Source organism: Podarcis tiliguerta (genome assembly GCF_965153285.1).
Source record: "Podarcis tiliguerta genome assembly, chromosome: 11".
NCBI lineage: Eukaryota > Metazoa > Chordata > Lepidosauria > Squamata > Lacertidae > Podarcis > Podarcis tiliguerta.
Genome location: NC_139544.1, coordinates 35,581,394 through 35,598,933, shown reverse-complemented (window position 1 = coordinate 35,598,933; position 17,540 = coordinate 35,581,394). Strand labels below are relative to the sequence as shown.

Sequence of the window (17,540 nt, the reverse complement as noted above, 5' to 3'; positions counted from 1 at the left end):
CAATATCAGGCAGCTTCCTATGTTCCTATTCTCTTTGACAGGAGTTCAGCTCTTCTATGGAATCATAGAATAATCATAAGAACAAGAGCATATATGTGCTTATCAAGTCCTTTACAGTGCATTTTCAAGGCCTTTATAGTCTGGCATGCATAGTTGTCAACCAAATCCTTATATAAGCCTAAAATCTGGTTAAATCCTCCATAGCACACGTGTGATCTTCAGTAACTGCTATTCAGACACATACTGCCTTTGATTCCGGAGGAAACACATTGCTGTCTTAGCTAACGGCCATTGGCAGTCTTCTCCAGAAACAGTCCAAATTGGTGGCTATCACCACATTTTGTGGAAGCAAATAGTTTTAACTATGCTCTGTGATCTCTCCTACTGTGCAGCCTGAAGTGGCACGGTCCAGGCACTGATTTGCCTTACAAATAGAGTTCCCATATTTCAAAAGGTGAAAATGCAGACAAAAAAGTTGTTGATATTTTTTTTTTAGTATTGCCCAAAGTTTGAGCTTTTAGTGGGTGTGCAAAATCTCAAAAAAGTTTTGAACTATTTTTAAAGAGAAATCACAAAAAACGACACTGCCAACATGGGTTGCCATACATCTGGATTTTTGCTGACATTTCAGAGATTTCCACCTGGACACTGTTTCTGACGGCCAAATCCTGGCTATGTCCAGGAAATTCTGGATGTACAGCAACACTAAATAAAGTGACCATAGTACTATTGTGGAACAGTTAACTCACACTCCAAGTTTCATATGAAAAACAAGGGCAATTAATTACCTACAGATGGCTTCTGCATCAAAGTATCTGGAGTTTCTATGATCTATGACAATTATTTCATGGTGTTTATCAAGAAAGCATTCAAGCGCTGACTCGGGCGTCCGAGCTATGTTACATCTGTATCCAGCTCTGTCACAAGCCCACCAAAATCCATCACTCTGTTTGTCTTCTTTCACAAAGATCAGCAACACCTATAAAATATAGAAGGCAAGCTACTGTCGTCACACTTAAAACACCTTCCTATACTGTGGATTTAAACCTAATAATGTTTGCGGTTAAAATTACACTATTTGTTTTTAAAATTACTGCAACACTGCTCCCACTCACTTTACAAAAGTTGACAGCATTTAAAACACACACTTTTGAATGATGAAATTTATGGATGTGCTTGCCATAAAAGCCAATGTAAAACACTGTTAAATGATGAGAATAGTAACTAAAATCAGAAGCGATATTTCCTAAATTTGGGAAGAGACTCATAGAGCTGACTAACTGGCCTATTAGTAATGAAAGTGCAAGAAATCAGACCCACAATACAAGTCTAAGTAATTCAAAACTAGGTATGGAAACATATCATGTTGTCTTGTATTAAAACTGAACTCTGATTATAAAATCCTGCCTTCAATATTAGCAAAAAGTCTTAATATAATGGGGAAATTATTTTTTAAGCAAACTAAGAAGCATGGTTAGTAATGCTTAGACTGCTGCTCATCTTATAGAGACCATGCAAACATTTTGAAGTTTCCCACAGTTACTATTCTGGAATGCAGCCAAGGCCTTTGATCGTATGGAATGGCTTTATTTACCAGAAGTATTTAACACCTTCAATGTTCAACTCAGAAATTGGCTGGGCAATATATTCATCCATGGTAGCTACAGTTTCGTTTAATTCAGAATTGACAAACACTACTCAAGAGACAAAGGGAATGAGTCAGGGGCTGATAAAGTATATGGCGGGGAAGACCTGGGCTTCACCCTAACCTCTCCCATTCTACTTTTAATAATGTCCTCATCATTCTAGGAGGTAATACTCCCTATCATGTCACCACATCTCCCATTCAGGACTGTACATACAGTGCCCAAATGGCCATATTATAGATACTTTTGTGGATTTTCTGCTTCCAAGGGTTGTCACTCATGCATCTTTAAAGAATTATGTGCGCTCAAATGTCTGCACATTTCTGTAGTGTCTCTGTGGTAGATCTGCCAATCTCAAGGCAGGGACAAGATGAGAACTGCTTTCTGATGTGCTGAGTGAGAAAGCAACACTGTAAATAATTCATGATTTTTCACGAGAGCACTTTAAGAAGGAAATATGTTGTCATCTTTGTGACATTTACTAGTCGTTTTCAAATTTATATAGCCAGCAACATAGGAAATTGAACTGCTCTGTTTTGAAATATACACAAATTATTAAATCACAGCAATTGCCAGGGCCGATACAGCCATTAGGTGGGGTTAGACCGTCATCTCAGGTAGTGGGAGCCCCTGATGCGGTGTTCCTGCGGCTACCCCCCACCCCCATTGGCACTAATTTTAGACAACATCTGACCAAAATTGCATAAGATCTCACTTGAAATCCACAAGATCTGTGCCTGAAACGAGTGCCAATGCTGGCACTGATGCTCCAACAGTGGCAGATCTAGTGGGTCATGCAGAATGTTTGCTTTAGAATAAATATAATACAAGAAAGAAAAGATTCGCTGTTTATAAAAAATTGACAAGAACTATTCAAAGTACCCAGCTAGAACTCTTTTAGCATAAAATGTACAGAGTTTCAAAGTTCAGTTTATTTCATATGAATAGAATGTCCTGTTAGTATCCTTGGGACACCCTGTGTATAGGTGTATAGGAAAGAAAGTTTTGTTCTCTTTAGCTGGTTTCTGACGACTGTGCTTTGCCATGGCGTCACCATATGAAAGTCAATGCATTTAATCTGCAGGTTGGCAAGGTGACCTTGATTTTGTGTTATCTAAAGCTATCTGAAGTGCTGACTTCCCAACAATAAGTGAGATGATGATTAATACGACTGTTGCACCACCACAAACGTCAGTGTATGACTAATCTGTTAAGAAAGCTGAGTGCTTGTGGCTGTAGACTATTAATGTACTTCAAAAAGTTCTAAGACAAGCCAGTATGGCATATGAAACTTAAGTAGGCAGAAAAGTTCTATCTTTTTTAAACTTTGCTATAACTGATTCTTTCTGTACAGACCAGTCACACCTAGTAAATAGCTCTTGAATCTGTGGAACTAAAGAATTCCTCTAGAAAGCATTAGAACCATGTGCGATTCAATGTCTTGGTACCAAATGCTCAGGCTTCAGGGCCAAAACCTGTTCTAGCCTTCTTATCCCCGGGGTCGGGGAGATATCCAAACATGCCACTTGCCACCTGTATTCCGAAACTAAATTGTCCCAGACAGACTCTCCCACTCCGTGCCCTGACTATGTGGATTGACTCTCAGGGAGATTAATTAAAACAGAAATCTGGCAGCTCTGCTTGAGAGATGGCAAGCAAGTAAAAAAGTTAATTCCTTCTCTCAGAATACAAAACCTCAGCACTCGCCATTAAAATTGAAAGCCAGAGGTTTTAAGAACTTTTCTATACCCAGTGAAATTTGTTGCTGCAGAATATTATGGCCTATAATGAAAAGGATACTTTGGCTACTTGTCCTGACAGCCAGAAGTACAACTTCCACATTTTGAGAGAGAGCCTGACTCTGGGATGATGCTGGAGACTAAGAACTGAAGATGGAAAGTACAAATTTGCAGTTGTTTTAATGCTAATGCCGGAGGTGGTATCCACTAAAGTAGTTCAGTGTCCACAAAATCTGTGCCACAGAACTCCCTTCTCCTCTCCTTGCACGCTCCATAAGTCTGTTCTGGGGATAATATCCAATCAATGCAGAGCAGATTTGGAGAGGGCATAGAGGCATCATTGCACTAGCAGAACCTCATTGGATACCACTCAATATTCCCAGAAAATGATACCATCAGATATTGCTTTTTTATTTATAATTCTCAAGTAAGGCAAGCTGGTTCAGAATTTGAATATCACACAATTTACTGAATCTTTGTAACTGGTTTCAAATGATCTATTAGCTCCGCAGTCATCCTAAGAATAAAGTTTAAAATGTACAGGTCTTTTTTTACATATACAGAAAGTGTATGGTTTAACCTGTGTATTTTCCTGAGCTGAAGGATTGTAGCAGTTAGTTGAACCTTAATACTGAATTTAATAGTTATTACTAAAATGAAAAAATGTCCTACCTGAATAGGATCTTGTGTCAGCCTCATGGGCCCAATTTCTGTCTCTGTTGCTGAAGCCTGCTAAATGAAAACAGTGTTTAAGATTTCTGCCCCAGTGTCAGACCATGTTAACAGCATTTATCTGAATATATTACACAAAAATAAAATAGGGAGTATAATTAATACAAAACAAACATTAACATGACAAGTTTTACACGAGGGCTTGGTTCACACGTGGCCTGGGTGACCAGGTTATGTATGTGGCAGGGTACCAGAATGACCCTTGGGATTCTGCACATTTATCCCACAGCATCCATGTGCAGACTCTAATGCTTATTACAGTGGTGGAGCAGGAATTCAAGCTCAAAGTTCACAGCAAAGGACTGTAAACCAGTCCCCAATGTCAGTCCGAACAAGGCTACAGAGGCATATGATCCCAACAAATGACTAACTTTTAATGCCCTAGCAAGCTGCGCCTTCTTGAAAAGCCTAAATTTCCAATCTACAGTAGTTTCATTATGACCCTAAATGCCTTTTAGAATGAATTAATTTTTAAATATGAGTGACATAGCCACATGGCAGACTAGCATTGTCCTGTAAGTAAGGAGTAAGTCCAATTGACATCAGTGAGACTTATTTCCAAAGAAAAATGCGTAAGATTGAGTTGTGTATAATGTATATTAATTCCAAGCTGGGATGTATTTCTGTTCCAACCCATGTTCTACCCATACACCACTGTTTTGTTACGCTATGGATGCAATGCAGCTGCAAACTGCTAGCTTGAAAACAAAACATGATGGGAATGTTGGGACTGTCTGTGGGAAACAGTGGGACAGTCAGTTCACAGGGCAATGCACCGGAATTAGCTCAGAGTGTAATATGAGCTCTTCCTCTTGCGTATGTACAGGAAGTACAGGAAGTCTTTGTCACTTGACTGCTGGAGTTTGAAGAGTACAGACATGTTTTCTGTAATGCTGCAAAGACAGAAATAAAGGCATGTAAATACATTTCTGTCTATCTCCTTTCCCTGCCGGGGGAGCAGGAGGGAGGGGGTGTGTTCTTCCCACGTTTGGGAAGAATCGCCTATCGAGACCTAGCCTGTGCTTGCTGGGGAATGCAGCCAGGGAGGTCAACAGGAGACCAAGCCGGGTGCCTGGGAGAGTTGCCAGTTTCTCCCAATAAAGGCTTGATTTCCGACATGTTTATCTTCCGATGCAGTTTGGTGTCCAATAAAAACCACACTATTTCTCTCACTGTCCACTATGGTGGAATTTTACATAATTATGTAATTAAGTACATTATCGACACTATTCATTTCAATGCAAAGATAATTCATTTCAGTACAAAGAAAACACAATACAAATAGGTGGGAAAGTAATCAACAACATATCATTGGTAGGCTGAAAACAACAACAGCCGCAGCAGCAGCAGCAAATACTGATTGTATTTGATTTCTGCTCTGGACATAGGGCAAATAAGCAATTAGCAATTTCTTACCTTCATAGGATCTCCTTTGGAAAATGAATTTAATCGGGTAGCTTTCGGTGGACTGCACCTGTGTCTATATACCAGTAGTTCATTATTTTTAGTATGCATACCTGAGCCACTACTGCAATGTGGTTCAGGTTGGCCTACATAGTGGATGATGGTTGTGAAAATGATGGTTACATTCACCTTCAGTGAATGGAAGTTAATATTAAAAATGTTTGTGAAAGTTATGAAAGTGGGTATCTGTGAGAGTCAAACTTCTCCAGCTTTTGCTCAGAGTCAGAGATGCCCCCTACTTCAGTTTCCAAAGGGGGAAGTAAAGTGCTTCATACTCCTAGCATAATATATCCTTCCTGAAACAGCTTTCAAGCAAATCTAGTATGAATACTCAATATTTGACTCATAATCTGACACCTAATCTGCCTTCAGCTCTGCTCTCTTAGTGGAATCCAGATGCAAGTTACATTCTTTATTTATTCTAATATTAATGATACCCTCAACTCTGGCTCTCAAAGTGAGTTACAGAAAAAGCACGATACTGTTGCACCCCACCCCAATCACAGAGCGCTGCGAGATTCCAGGCGATTACCCAGGGTTCGTGTTTCCTTTTGGGAAAGAGGCACAGCGGAGACTGTGGTGTCTTTATGAAATATGGTTCATTTACACATAAATACAACCTGGGCCTACTATGAAGGGGTTCACAGCATTAATACCCCAAAAGGGTCATGCTTCTCCCATAGCCACAGCCTTGGATCAAACAAAAACCAAACTTTGCTCTCCCTCTCTTTCTCCAACTTGCTGCTTTCCTTCCTAGGTCCCATCACCACCACCTCTGCTCCAAACTCTGGCTTTATCTCCTGAGGAAGAGGGGCCTGCCCATTTGCTGCCTTGCATCCAGCACCTTAATCCCCTTTAATGGCTCATCACCCAAGCTATCACCTCACCAGGAGGCTAGCTTGGCTTTTCCAAGAATTAGAAACCTTGATTACATTCTAACACTTGCTGGATCCAGGGATTAGAGGAGTTCTGGCACCCAGTTTACCACCCCAAACTCATAAAAATACAGCTAATTTCCGTGGGAATTAGGTGCACTTCACTGATACTGTCCACAGTACCCAGCAAAGTATTTACAATCGCTACAGTTTACTCGAACAGTACTTCAAAGGGCTGGGGCTGTACAACACACAGCAATAATACAAAATTATCACACTGCGAAATTTCTGTTGACTTTTGCCCAGCCTTTTAAATTAATATTACTGTGAGATAAACTGCACCAAGCTTTTCTCACAATGGCAGACTTTACTTACCTGCTGCTTCCTGAGTGGAACACAGAAAGCTGCCTTATGCAAAGTCAAATGAATGGTCCTTCTAACTAAGGAATGCCTACACTAACTGGCAGCAGCTTGTCAGGGGTCTCCCCCAGCACTAGTTGGAGGTGTCAAAGATTCAGCCTGGGACTTTTTGCTGTTCTTAACCTGAAGCTCCACTTTAGCTAATGGGGCCTCCTGCTGCTGCTGCGCCGCTGAAGCACGATTTCTGTTCTCATCCTGAAGCAAAGTTCTTAACCCGAGGTACTATTTCTGGGTTAGCGGAGTCTGTAACCTGAAGCGTATGTAACCTGAGGTACCACTGTATGTGCTCTATCATTGAGCTACAGTCCTTGTGTTTTGTCATTCTGAAAGCTTCCCTTACTTCTCTGTTTGGTTCTTCCCAGTCCTTTCTCTTTGAAATCTGTAGACATGGTTTGAGCACCTAAAGCCTTTGGTTTGCTGTGATCACACACACCGTTCCATCATAATATATGGCTGGGAATCTCCCTATGCTTAGGGCAAGAGGAAGGAAGGAGGCCGTATCTGGGTTTGGCCCTGGAAGATTACACCAGGGGCCTTCCTCCTGCCTGCTCTTGTGGCTGTGTGGTTAAGAGTGTTTTGCTCTGTGGAGTGGAGGGGCTGGGTTCCCTACATTTCCCCATCTGATGTCATTTCCCTTTGCATGAGTGCTCCTTCCTTCTTTGGCAGCACTTAAATGCTCAGATGAGCTCTAATCAGTGCTGGAGCACCATCCCTGCTGACTTAGTGGCTGGAAGAGCCTAGTCTATGTGTGCCTGGAATGGACTTTCCTTCTGGCACTAGCCTTCAGACGTTCCTCTGCACCTTTCAGTTCCTTATGCACCTCTGTACCTTTTGCTGTGACTCAGCTCTGTTTCATTTGTAGCCACAGCTGTGTGACAAGTCCGAGGACAGCTCAATGGACTGGCTCCCATGTTGCTTCAGCAATGTGCAAAGGAGGCACAGATGACTGTGTTACCTCTTACCACCTGGCAGTTCACACTGGCATGGGAAGCAACAAAACGATTAGGGCAACTTCTAATCTAATCCTTATCTCCACTTAAAATGACCAGGAGCCTTGACAGTCACTGCCAGTCAGAGTAGGCAATACTAGCCTATATGGACAAATTGTTACTTGCAGGATTGCCTGACCTTATATGTCCCCACTGAACCAGAACTGGCACTGTTACAGGTACCACGTGATATTCACTCTGCACCTGTAAGAAATTGATATTTTCGTGCGGCAGTATCCACACTTTGCAACCCCTTGCCTATTGACATCAGGCAATACTCTTTTTGCTGTACTCTTTTTGGCACTTTTGTTTAGGCAAGCCTATCCAGATATGTAGAACATTATACATGTTCTAGTTACAGGTAGGTGTTGGTCTGCCGTAGTCGAAACAAAATAAAAAAATTCCTTCCAGTAGCACCTTAGAGACCAACTAAGTTTATTATTGGTATGAGCTTTTGTGTGCATGCACACTTCTTCAGATACCATATACATGTTTTAATCACTCTTTAACTTAGTGCTGATTTCAATTATCTTTTGAATGTTTTTAAATACCTGTTTCAACTGCCTTTTCTTAATAAATGTAATGGTGGGTTGTTGTTGTTTTGGTAAAACATTTATAGGTTTGCATCACATGGCAGGATGGAATCTCAAACAAAGATGTACTTTCCCAACCCTACATTTACAGCATGTTTGCACTCCTGTCTCAGGGATGTCTATGCTGGCTTTGTCATGTCCACAAAATGGAGGAATGGCAGGATCCCCAAGGATGTGCTGTATGGGGAACTGCCTTCAGGCACCAGGCCAATGGCAGACCAACTCAGCGTTACAAAGATATGACAAGACATGAAGGCTGGAAACATCAACCCCACTGTTATGTACTGAAGTTCTCACCCTGGGCCAGCAGGGGGATACTGTAGATAGTTATGCAAATAAGGGATCGAAAAGTGACGTTCAGTGATTGGATAGTTTTAGAAAGTTGTTACAGTTACGCTGTACTGGAGCTCTATATAAGCAGGCTGACTGAACCCTTCAGTTCAGTTCTGTCCTGGCCCGTGAATAAACAAGAGCTGGTGAAGAATCGCTGTGTCATCTGATATGTTCACCCACAACTTAACACCCACCATCTGGGGACCCTCTGCAGACAACCTCAGTGCCTGGAGACAAATAGCCAGATCATGTATCCACCAGAGGAGGAATGGCCAAGGGGAGGAGCACAGAGAAAATAAATGGTGCATCTGCAGCAGCACAACCGGACACCCTCATCTGCCCCAGCTGCAACAAAACATGTCTCTCCTGTATCCATCTCTACAGACGCACTGTAACTCTGCAACTGTAACTCTCCCCCAAAGACACACTCCTTCATTGTGTCCCAAGACAGACAGATGCCAACAACTTATAGGTTTTATTACAATAAAGTGGCACATAAATTTTGTGAAATAAAATAAGCGTCTACACATTACTAACATCAAACCAGGCCATGGAGATTTTACTAAGCCAGTTCTGCTTCTTTAAAAAGTGCAAAAGAGAAGCAAGCCCCTGTACCTATCCCCCACTATTTTATGAATATTTTATGCTCCAATTTTTCTTTCTTTTTATTCCATGGTGTGCTCATCCTCCCCTCTGCTCAAGGATGCATCAACCCACCCACCCACATTTTAAAACCCTGTCTAAAATGAAAAGGAATTTAGAGCAGGCAAGGAACATTGGCACTAAATTGCTAGCAATTTAAGGCAAAACCCTAAAATAGCAAGCTAATATCTGTAAGACAGCTTTAATGGAATTGATGTGCTCCTTTTCTACATCTGGCATGAAATGACAGAAGAAAGAGCACAGAGCCTTGCATTAAGGGCTAATTATTAAACAGGAGGTAAAACTTACTAGAAGTGCATTATCATAATAGTGTCTCGACATCTCACAGTGGAAAAGTGCTCATGTGATTGAGATTTATTTTTCTAGGTTAGGAATGGGCACAAATTCTGGACAGAATCTGACTACTACCTTGGCTGAAACAAGAGGCCATTATATATATTTTTAAAAACTACTTTCTCCACAGAGAGAGAGATTTAATCCATTAATAATTACTCATAAAATCTAAATGCACAAGAGCCCAAATCTGATCACTGTCCATAACTGAGAATGAATCTAAATAAAATGAAGGGGGGGTGCTCATCATCTTAATCTTAAAATTTAATTTAGGAACAACCCCACCAAATGTGTTCATAAGTTCCTTTTTCTTTTTGCATTGCATTGCATTCTTTCCAATAATTGCTTTGAGCTATATTTGTATTTTTTAAAAAATCAATCAAACCCCAAAGCATATGGTATCATCTACCAGTTTATATTATAGGGCAAATCATACATATTTATCTTCATAACAACTCTCTGACCTGGTAGGGTGACACAGGTTAGGAGTCCATGACTGCCTCCAATGTTTTCCAGTAGGCTTCATAGTTGAATTGGAAATTGATCTGTGGTTTCTCAAGTCAAAGTCCAACACCCTAGCCACACTGTGGGTTGCTTTACTTTAAATTTACAACTACTCTGAAAGTAGATGAGACTTCTGGTTGTTGTTTAGTCGTTTAGTCGTGTCCGACTCTTCATGACCCCATGGACCAGAGCACGCCAGGCACTCCTGTCTTCCACTGCCTCCCACAGTTTGTTCAGACTCATGTTTGTAGCTTCGAGAACACTCGAGATGAGACTAAGAGAGTACAACTGGCCCAAGTTCACCTGATCAATTTGCATTATCAATGTATCTTTCTAAAGCTATCAGCCTATAGGTACTATTTTATATGGCTAATTTAACAAAAGTCGCACATTAATCTTAGGGATTATCCACACCTCCATTTGCCCCGCCACTTTCTCCCGGGGAAGCCCAGTCTTTACTGCTGGATCAGAACAAATGGCAATCAGCTTTTCCACAGATTGACATTTGTTCCGACTTGGCGCTAGTGGGGTTTTCTGCAGGGAAAGTGTTGGGGCAAAGGCAAAACCACTCGGACCCATGCCTAGAAAGCGTAGGTCAAGCAGAAAGCCACCTGGACCCATGCTTTCTAGGCATAGGAGAAAAAGTATTGTGGACAAGTCCTTAGTCTTAAAATTCTAAGGTATTCTGCTACTCTGCATTGCTTATCTCACTGTGGCAGCAGAAGACCCAAGCCAATGCCAGTGGTACCATAAGCCCACTGCCTTCACCCCAGCTCTATTCTAACATCTGAAGAGTTCAGCCAATCACGAGCAGCATCCACTACCTATGTGTTGTGTGAACAAGCAAGGGTAGAATACAATTAGCCAGCAGGAAGAGAAAAACACATTTCTCAAGGGTTGGACTTGATGACGCTCAAGAATCCCTTCCAACTCTACAGTTGTATAATTCTGTTTCTTGATTCATTTTATACCTTCTCTTTGATGAAATACTTGCCTGGGTAGAATTCCTGCTGAAAGAATATTTGTCTTTTCTATTCCTGTTAATTTTTAATTGCTTTATCAAAGCTCACTGCAGCACAGACCATGTGCTATTTGTTTTTAAAGACCTTTTATAATTGGATGTGCCACACAGAGCCAGTTTTCAGGAAGCCAAGAAATATTTCCTAATAATAATAATAATAAAACTTTCATAGTGCTTATTGGCTAGTTTGTGCCCTTACAACGCAACTTGTTTTAATTCATATGGAAATCCTATAGTACTTTCATTGGACTGATGCAGCAACTGGTAGTATTTATATATGCTACTATTTCCTATAACAAAATTTTTTGTATGGTATGCATTGTGTCAGGAAACTACAAAATGCAGTATGAAGCATTTAAGGTAGCCTTCTTAATCCAGAAATCTCTCAGTTCTGTGCTGCCCCTGTTGTAGCACAGCATGGCAAATAGGTGTTGTTATTGATTCCTTCTAGCTCTTCCTATGTTATAATATTGCATGGTGAATTTTCAGACTTTATTATAAAAGAAGAGAGGTGAACACATCTTTCTACTTCTCAAGAATACTAAAAAAGTTATAATAGAGTTATATAACTGGTTCATAATGATGATAACTGCTGCCAGCACCTCATCATTTAACTAGTACCCCTATTTATAGAAATCCTACACAAAGCCTTCTAAGCTATCTGCAAAGCAAATTGACATAATTAAGAACTTACTTTCACTTCTGAGTTCAAAACCCATTCAACATACCTGTTTTAATCTGCCCTGACTATAAAAGATGGGGCTGTAATTAAACTTTAGCTGAACAGGAAAAACAAATCACCATAATGTATATATGCTGCTAAGGTTGCTGACACACCACTGTGATTTATAAGATTGTACCGGAATGGGACTATTTGTCCAGGTACTGTAGTTATGATTTACTTGCAGCATGAGAGCCAGATGGCATTGCAGCTGTAAGCCTGCCTATCCCACCGAAGGATAAACCTCCCAGTGAAATTCCTGGCAGAGTGGCACATTTTCTCTCTACATGAATTGGAGGTAAGAGGAGAATGGTGTCACTGAAGACTCTTCCTGTTCTTTACCATTCCTTTTAAATGTGGTGCTAAGACGCGGGTGGTGCTGTGGGTTAAACCCCCTGTGCCGCTTGGGCTTGCCAATCAAAAGGTTGGCGGTTCAAGTCCCCGTGATGGGGTGAGCTCCTGTTGTTCGGTCCCAGCTCCTGCCAACCTAGCAGTTCAAAAACATGTCAAAGTGCAAGTAGATAAACAGGTACCACTCCGGTGGGAAGGTAAATGGTGTTTCCATGCGCTGCTCTGGTTTCGCCAGAAGCAGCTTAGTCATGCTGGCCACATGACCCGGAAAAACTGTGGACAAACGTCGGCTCCCTCGGCCTTTAAAGCGAGATGAGCGCCATAACCCCAGAGTCGTTCGCGACTGGACTTAATTGTCAGGGGTCCCTTTACCTTTAAGCAATTTACAAAGTCCTTCCCTCAAACATTTGCAGAAAGTGGTAGCAACAAATGCAGATTACAATGCCCAGCCAAGGCCAAACTGGTGGCAAGTTGACAGCATGAGTTTTTCATGTGTTTATGTTTATATCTATCTGTTTTCATATCTGCAAAATGTGATCCAGATTAAGTCACTGGCCAGTTGCATCCCCAACTACAAAGGTTTCCTGCCAGCATGCTCTGTGTGACCGGAGACCTGGACAGCCCTTTGCACTCACTTACCTACACAGTAGAGGAAACACCATGTCTCCAAATACATACAGAGACCCAAGTGTGTATGTTAGGACATCAGATAACGGAATAGTCCCATTTAATCTGAAGGCATTATGAATGTGTTATTTTCATGAGTCCAGAACAGGGTTGGGGAATATGCAGCACTTCAAGATGTTGTTGGAATATCCCATCATCCCTGACTATTGGCCATGCTTGCTGGGGCTGTTGTGAGCTGGAGTCCAAAAACATCTGGGCTAGTTGAGTTTCCCCATCCCTTTTCTAGCTGTCATAGCCGGATCTTTAACTTGCTCTTTGCCAAGCATAATCGACTTAGACTGACTGTATGCAGCCAGGGTGAGGACCCGTGCTCTTCCAGATGTTAATGGCAATGGTCTTCCAGCCAGTACTGGAAATGGTCCAGAATGATGGGAACATCTGCAGTGCAATAGGTTTACCATCTGTTATACTGCTGTTAATTCTGAGGTCTTAATTCACAGGTACCAGGAATGGTATTTCAGACTATATTGTGGTTCCACTGAGAAAGCTGAACAGCGTCACTGTTTGAACAGTATGTAATTCCCCACCCTAAGCTAATGACTGTAGCTTTATCTATCCTACAGCCCTGTTCCTGGTCCTTGCCTCATTCTGTTTCTCTAGCCCTTCCTCCAGACCTCAGTACCGTCTTCTACACACTGGCCCAGTTTGTGTCCTTAGTGTGGATGAGCAAACATGCAGGTGCCTGGAGACTGCACACCTCCTCTGGTCGTGCTGCTGCTGCTGCTGCCCTATTGAAAGCTAAGCCATGATTTGGCTTAGTATTATGTCTGACTAAGCCCCAGGTTTTGACTGCAGCTATGATCTTTTGCCCAGGAATCCATGTTTGCTCACTCACACATATTCATGGTTTAATGTAGCATTGCATGTGAACCAGGACACTGTCTAGTTGGTGCTGATCTTTCACTCTGGCCATTAGTCTCTACCTCTTTCCTATCCTTTTTTTTCCTAATTCTGACATCTGTTTTTAAATGTTGATGTTAGCCTTGATTTCATGAATCTGAGATACTGTAGCTAGAAACTCAATATCCCTTACCCATAGTGACTGGCTCCTGCCTTATTTATTCTTCAAGAAGAAGAAGAAGAAGAAGAGTTTGGATTTGATATCCCGCCTTTCACTCCCTTTAAGGAGTCTCAAAGCGGCTAACATTCTCCTTTCCCTTCCTCCCCCACAACAAACACTCTGTGAGGTGAGTGGGGCTGAGAGACTGTGACTGGCCCAAGGTCACCCAGCAGCTGCATGTGGAGGAGCGGAGACGCGAACCCGGTTACCCAGATTACGTGACTACCGCTCTTAACCACTACACCACACTGGCTCTCACCATTGTATCCCAACTTTCCTCCAAAGAGTTCAGGCTAACATGCATTTATCCAATTTTATCTACAGAATTCTATGTAGTACATTGGGGTGAGAGATGATAACTAACTCCAAGTTTGCCTACTGGACTTCACTGCGAACAAGGATATGTCTCTGGTCTCCCTTTTATAAGTTGAATGCCCCAATCATTACACCACCCTGGCTGTGTATATGTTTGATCTTGCTAAATTCTATGGGCTCCCAGTCCCAGGAACTCAGAATACTTCTGGCTGCTAACAGCCTAGTCACCCATTACTGTAAACAAAAATCAGTCAGGTTCCCAGAAACAGTCTAAGTTTTACACATTGTTTATCCAGAATATTAAAAAGCTGTGGGGCGGGGTGGATAGACACACAGTATTCCACGCCCTTCATCTCCCACTCATATTACAAGGTCTTGCAGCATCTTACCGTAAAGATTAACATTTATTATGGCATAAGCATTTATAACCTATAGTCCACTCCATCAGTTGTAGTTCATGAATATGGCATAATAAATCTGTTGATCATTTAAGGTCCCATGGCTTGTTTTTACTGCAACAGACAAATTAACATGGCTACCACTCTGGAAACTGTCACATTTAAATTAATTCATGCTTTTGTCCTTTCGGGATACATCTTTGCATTAACCCATCTTTCTGCTGCCACATCTTAGAATACTATATTTGAATAAATGCAGGCACACTTTTCATGAGTGAGGCAAACGGCCTGACAAAAGCTAAATGCACAGAAGCCTTCGGGATCTGCTGTAACTTTGACCCTGAGCTGCCTGCCAATACTGTACGTGAGTGTGGTCACCTATGTGCATGTACCAGAACTTGGCCAGAATGGGAGGGACCTGTAGCAGGAGTGAGTCACTGGGGTGCCATGGCAACAGCTCCTTTCAGCTGCATCCCATGTGCATCCGCAGCAGCATCTCTGCCCAGCACAAGCTGCAGCTTTTCAGCACTGTGCTCCCTTCTCTTCCGTTCAGAGCAGGAGAGGCTTTTTGCCACTGCCAGTGAAAACAGCACCATGTAGGAGACAAAAACATAGAGCGCACTTGATGCTGCCATTTCCTTACCCCTCCTCTCTTTGTGGCTCTTGCTGCTCATCTCCTGGGAAACAAGTAAAGAGACACCCATCTAAAAGCCACTTTTTGGGGGGAAGTCACCCACCCCAAGTTCAAGTTGCCCTTTAGCAGTCAGGCAGTCGGTCAGAAAGGGAATAAGGTGGTAAACTTGGCACAGGCTAAAGTTTCAAAAACACACACTCACACTCCAGTGGGACACCTCCCATAGCCCAAGGCCCTCCTTGGGTGGCCACCTCAAATTAATAGCCATTGAGGGTGTCCCACGGGGAAAAGATTTGCCAGTCAAAAGTTTCTGCCTTCCAGTGCATAGGCCCCACTGGGGTGGATTTTAAAAATGACAATATTCGTCCAAGCCTGCTTAGGGTAGTTCCTTCAAGCGGTCGCCTTGACCCCTGGTGAGGCAACGGGACACACACACACACACCCTTTTCTTCACCTCATGCCCCCCACCCCAGCTGAGTCTCCCACCTTCTCGCCCCCCAAGGCTGTCCTGCGCGGTGCTGGCACCAACCCGCCCCTCGCCTCCTTTACCTTGACGTCGGTCTGGCTGGTCTGAGTCTCCGCCTCGACGCCACAGCAGTGGTGCACCCCGCTCCTGCCTTCTCGGCCGGGGGGCTTCCTGCGCCTGTGGGCCGGGCAGTTTGGTGGTGGCGGCGGTGGCGGCGGCGGCTGCCGGCTCTGGTAGGCGAGGACCGACGGGATGGAGTCGGCCGCGTCGGTCTTGACGAAGAGGCCGTGCACGGTGGCGGCGGTGCCCTGAGAGATGGTGGTGGTCTGGTGCGGGGAGTTGGACTCGTCCGAGTCCCGGCAGTAAATCACGCCGCTCTGCGAGACGTGGATGCTGGGAGCGCAGCCCATCCCTCCGCTGCCGCCTCGCCGCCCAGCAAGCCAGCGGGGCCCGCGAAGCTCCCCGGGAGGCGCTGCCCAGGCGGCCGAGAGAGGCCCCCTCAGAGCTCCCAGCGCTGCTCAGCCCAGCCTAGGGAGCCGCCGCCGGCCTGGTGCTGCTGAACATCGCCTCGCCTCTCACTCGGCGCAAGCGGCGCGCGCCGCCCGCCTCAGGGCGCCAAGCGGTGTTTGCTTCGCGGTCTCTCTACGGCGCCCCATCGGCTCCCCGCGACGCTGCTGCCTGCTTGGCGAGGCGGGAGCCGCCGGCCGCAGAGGGGCAGCTGGAGCCCGCCGCTGCGCTCCATCAGGGCATCCTTTCATACCCCGCTCCGGGAGGCGGGAGAGGAACCCGGAAGGCTGCCCTCCTGGGGGAACTTTGCGCGCTGCTGCCCGGAGCAGAGCCTGCCTACAGCTGCGCCGCCGCCGCCGCCTCGCTCACCTTTCGCGGCTGCCGCAATCCCGGCTGCTCCGGTCTCTAGTGGCAGCCTCATCTCTCCTCGCCCTCATCTCTCTCTCTCTCTCTCTCTCTCTCTCTCTCTCTGTACCCGCACGCAGCCCTGCGCGCCTCTCGCGCCTACGTCTGAGGTCTGGCCACAGGCAGAGCGCCGGGCTGTTTGGCTCTGGCAACCTGTTGTTGTTCTTTGGACTCCAGCTCCCATCATCCCTGGCCATTGGCCGTGCTGGCTGAGGCTGATGGGAATTGGAGTCCCACCTTCATCCGGAGGGCCACAATTTGCCCCAGCTCAATGGGTCGGCAAAAGGAAATGACGAGCTGGTAAACAGGGATGTGTGAGGAGCGCTGCTGCTTCACTTTCTCCATAGGAATGAATGGGAACCATTTGCTTATCCTATGCGAAAACACTAAGGTGCAATCCAGGGAATGGAATTTCTCTGGATACTACTGACCCCTTAGACATTCATTTAAGTAATATGCCCATGAGTGGCATAGTGGTTCTGTCTGGGCAGGGTGCATTTGCAGTATTATAATGTGAAGAGTGACCCCACACCTATAGCTGTACATGCAAAGGGGAAGGCTCTCTCTGTGCAGGGTTCCTGATCATGAAGATAGTGAATCATGAACACAGTGATGATCATGAACACAGTGAATGAGCATAGTTCAGGGGCTGAGTCTTCTGTTGTGGTGCTGCCTCCCCCCCCC

General features: G+C 44.1%; 1 protein-coding gene across 2 annotated transcripts in view; it reads right to left on the bottom strand.

The window, feature by feature from the left end:
• Positions 1-17,127, bottom strand: part of PDE8B (phosphodiesterase 8B) — a 43,158-nt gene extending 26,031 nt beyond the window's left edge. The window contains exons 1-3 of one of the 2 annotated variants that reach the window (XM_083403853.1): positions 16,028-17,127; positions 4,058-4,117; positions 789-979 (exon numbers count right to left, since the gene is read on the bottom strand). In XM_083403853.1, the coding sequence (XP_083259979.1) occupies positions 789-979; positions 4,058-4,117; positions 16,028-16,354 (578 nt within the window). In that variant the 5' untranslated portion in view covers positions 16,355-17,127. The remainder of the gene's footprint in view (positions 1-788; positions 980-4,057; positions 4,118-16,027) is intronic. The other variant, XM_083403854.1, reaches the window with a different exon arrangement.
• Between the last annotated feature and the right edge of the window lie 413 nt (positions 17,128-17,540).